The sequence below is a fragment of the Dipodomys ordii genome, unplaced genomic scaffold (assembly GCF_000151885.1).
Source record: "Dipodomys ordii isolate 6190 unplaced genomic scaffold, Dord_2.0 Scaffold1418, whole genome shotgun sequence".
Taxonomy (NCBI): domain Eukaryota; kingdom Metazoa; phylum Chordata; class Mammalia; order Rodentia; family Heteromyidae; genus Dipodomys; species Dipodomys ordii.
In genome coordinates this window covers 1-4213 of record NW_012268634.1, presented here as the reverse complement: position 1 = coordinate 4213, position 4213 = coordinate 1, and the positions used below count along the sequence as shown (strand labels likewise).

At 31.0% G+C, this 4213-nt stretch overlaps 1 protein-coding gene across 1 annotated transcript; it reads right to left on the bottom strand.

Moving 5' to 3' along the window:
- Positions 1 to 971: 971 nt before the first annotated feature.
- LOC106001968 (cytosolic carboxypeptidase 1-like) lies at positions 972 to 3530 on the bottom strand (the record flags this gene model as incomplete). The annotated part of the gene is made up of 3 exons (XM_013036902.1): positions 972 to 1103; positions 1964 to 2093; positions 3332 to 3530. Coding segments are annotated over 3 exons (461 nt in total), but the record flags the coding sequence as incomplete, so codon positions are not given.
- Between the last annotated feature and the right edge of the window lie 683 nt (positions 3531 to 4213).

Genomic DNA, 4213 nt, shown 5'->3' with positions numbered 1-4213 from the left:
AAAAAAAAAAAAACCCAGAGTCATATATTACCATTATCATCATAATAATTTTCTCATATTTAATTGATCTCACAATCAATTCTCTCAAACTTAACTGACCCAAATCCCAACAGTTTATCCACAAACTGATCTTAAACTTTATTAGGAAGAAAAAAGGCAAAATGGGATTTTTTTAAAGGAACATAAAAGGAAAGCCAGGCATTGGTGGTCACACCTGTAATCTTAGTTATTCAAGAAGTTGAGATCTGAGGATCATATCCCCACTAAAATACTAAAAAAATAAACAAACCAGAAGTAGAACTGTAGCTCAAGTGGTAAAGCACTATCCTTGAACAAAAAATGCTCAGGGACCCAGGCACTAAGTTCAAACCTTAGGACAACACACACACACACACACACACACACACACACACACACACACACACACGACCCAGGCTCTAAGTTCAAACCCTAGGACAACACGCACACACGCACACGCACACACACAGAACTCAGGCTCTAAGTTCAAACCCTAGGACAACACACACACACACACACACACACACGAAAATCTGCCCTACCAGATATCAATACTAATTCTAAATTTACCATAATTAAGACAATGTGATCTGCAAAAAGAAAAGAAACAAGAATGAAAATGACATACCCATACATGTAGAACACAGCATGTAACAATGGCTTATTAAATCGACAGAGGAAGGATGTACTATATAGTAAAGATTTCTAAGACAACTGGTATCCATAGGAAAGCAAGATGTGATTGCCAGGTCACTTATAAAATTGAGCATCTTTACAATAAAATTACATTAAGAAGTAAATCCATTTTTTTAATTTCATTTTGAAAAACAAAAAATCTGTAACAAAATGGCAAGATGTCAACCTTTTTTGAATCTGAAGTTTATATTGCATTATATTTTGTACTCTATGCATATTTGAAATTCAAAGACTCAAAAATCATCTGTAATAATTACCCTATATCCCATGTCTTCCACAACATCACATGAACTTGCACTATCGTTAGTATGCCACACTGTCTCCTTGATACTGCAGCCATACATAAACACATTCTTCTTTCGGGAATGGCCATGATAATCACAATATACCTTGGAAGATAAAGTGTAGAAATTAAAACCTATAAATTCAGAAGTTGCCAAACAAAGGCGGTTAATATGAAACCAATGACTGAACATGTCCCTTGGTCTTTTCACTGTAAAAGAGTCATCATATAATAACTTTGCTTATAAAGGTTCTATAATTAATTCTAGAAGGATTTAGGAAAATCCTTTGGAAGTTTTATATCAAGCCCCAAGTGTCACTGTTTCTTTTGCATATACTACTTACCATTTAAAATATGTTATAGATGCTTTCATTAAAATTTTTTTAAACATTTTAGTTTAGTTTTTTTAAGATGAAAAATGATTCAAATATCAGTTTATTTCTCCCTTCCTGCCAGGTGTTTCTCTTTCCCAATGGAAAATTAAATACTTTAAACACAAGCCCATAACATAAGACCATTCTAATCTAAGCTGAAAAGAGAAAAAACATATTCATAACCCAGCACAGCTTCACACTATGACTGCTGCACCTCACATGTGTGAATTGAAGACATCAGTTTCAGAGTTAATGAAAAATGTCAGAAATAAGCTTGTACTAGACCATTCAAACAATGAAGTTAAATATCTAAAGCTTACAACTAGGAGCTACCAATATCCTCAGATTAAAAAAAAGGTTTATAAGAATTATAAACATAAAGCGGATAGAATATATTACACTAATATACTACAATTTTTTAAAATAGAAAAGATATTGTAAAGAATTGCTGTTGAAATGATTAACACTTAAATTTTAGAACCAGAAAATCATACATTAAAATACTTAGTCACTAATTAAATCAACTGACTAGCCACTAATCAAAATGAAATCATTTGGACTATATAAAATAAAAACAAATATTGCCACCTACCAGAGGCAAGCGTTTCACTGCAGCCAAGTATTGTAGGAGCCCCTTTGCATGGTAAATTGTAGGATGTAAGTCTGGATGTGGACTTTGCCACTGTCTGTTCAAATCCTCTCCACTTAAAGAACAACGATGACTACACATACACAAACACAAAGATACAAAACAATGGTACCAGTATACCTATATGCATTTCTGATTTAACCTTATGATTCTATTCCATAAGTACTCAAATGGTATAAATAGAGGGCTCAACTGAATACATTATATTGTTTACCTAATAAATATTTATTGAGCATTTGTTATATATAAGATCTTAGGTTACCTATAAATTCATATATAGTGGTACTATTCTTTTTTAAACAAAAAACTCAAGTAATGGAAAAAATTAATTCCCAATATTTCATAAAATGTATTAGAATAATAAATCATTTCCTCTAACACTACTCTATATCTTGATTGTAGTAGTTTGTAAAAGTGCTAATGAGTCCATCTTCTGAGAAAGTATATATTCTTATGAAAGTATGTATTCTTATAAAAACATAAATACATTTTCATTTATTCATGGGCATTACGTATTTAAGCCATCAAGCAAAACTTAGCAACCAGAAAATTGTAACAGAAATATAAATGAATTTCAATCAATCTCAATTAAAAAGTTATATTTTAGTTCTATAATATATTAATTAAAATTCTTCTAGATTAAAAAAAATTCAATTATTTCCTAAAATTTGAGAACTATTCACACTACTACTAATAAATAAGTTGTGTTAGCACTATCTTTGGAGATGTTTCAAAAACACTTCAGCAATTATTTTAGTCAAAATGATGAAATAAACCTATTGTATGGAATATAAGCCACCTTCACTAAAAAATTATCTTCTAGGATTTCCAATCTAAAGAATTCTTCTGTGATCAAATGGGCCTAATACTCCATCGCAATGGAAAGAGATCTCAGATAATTTAAAATCATACAATGGAAAGGAAGAGGAGAAGGAAGAAAGGAGGGAAGAAAGGAAAGAGGAAGGAAAGAAGGAGGATAGGCAAAAAGACATACAGACAATTCAGGTAAGGTAGATGAATAGAAAGAAAATATGTTTTAAGTGTCACAAGTCCTGACACTGATTTTCTAAAACAATGCAAGATACTCTGATTTTATGGAATCAATAGATACCAAAATTTTTAAGTATATACTACTACTAGATGCAAAATATAATTTAAAAGCTATCTTCAATAAATTCCCCACCAAGAATTCCTTTGTTCTAGAACAAACACTAGTTTTCTTTTCTGTATTAACTTGGACACTATTTCAACAAGTTTACATATGACCAGCCCAATGTTGTATGATATTTCTATAACTATTGCTTAACTTACTTTCCATTGATGACACCATCTGGATTTAGCATAGGGACAATTTTAAAAATATAGGATTCTCGTAAGCTCTGAGCAGTAGGGTTATTACTCATGAGATACTCCAATGTTCCTTTCATAACCCAACTTGCATTAGTTTCTCCAGGATGTACCCGAGCAGATAAGAAAACATAAGGGCGATTTCCTAAGGTACACATAAAATCTCAAATTAAAATGAAACAGCTACTAAAAGTTTGTATGACATTTCACTTTGGGATGTTAGAAGCCTCTACTTAATTGTAAATTCTAATATAAACTCACAGTGGAAGTCACTGTGCACAGATATGTAAAACCACTTATAAAGAATAAAGAAAATACAAAATACAATATAAACTATGTACTGAAGGATGAAAAGACCTTTCAATGTGAATATAAAATCAACATTATTTTAATTATTTACTTATTTCCAAATGATTAACATGTAAAAATAAGTTCTTTAATGTGAGCTTGATTTTTTAAGTAATAAGTAGCTGGGAAAGTTTAAAATGTAAAAAGTTTTTCTATACAACCAGGGGACAAAGACAATTAGCAGAGTAAAAATGTCTATTTACTCCAAGATTTATCAAAATGATGGAAATAATGTATTTAGATATTTCTAAGTCAACAAGACAGTCATACTCTTATTTTCATAAAAATAGGCTTTCTTTTCTCCTGAAGATCCTTTATCATTCTATCTAAATTACAAAATATTTTTACCATGACTTTAAACCTGAGGCAACAGTTAAAATGTAAAAGGAGAGAAAAGTTGCTTTTCAGTACTTGATGTCAAAACACTTTATAGGTTTGTTTGTTTGTTTGTTTGTGTGTGTGTGTGTGTGTGTGTGTGTGTGTGTGTGTGTGTGTGTG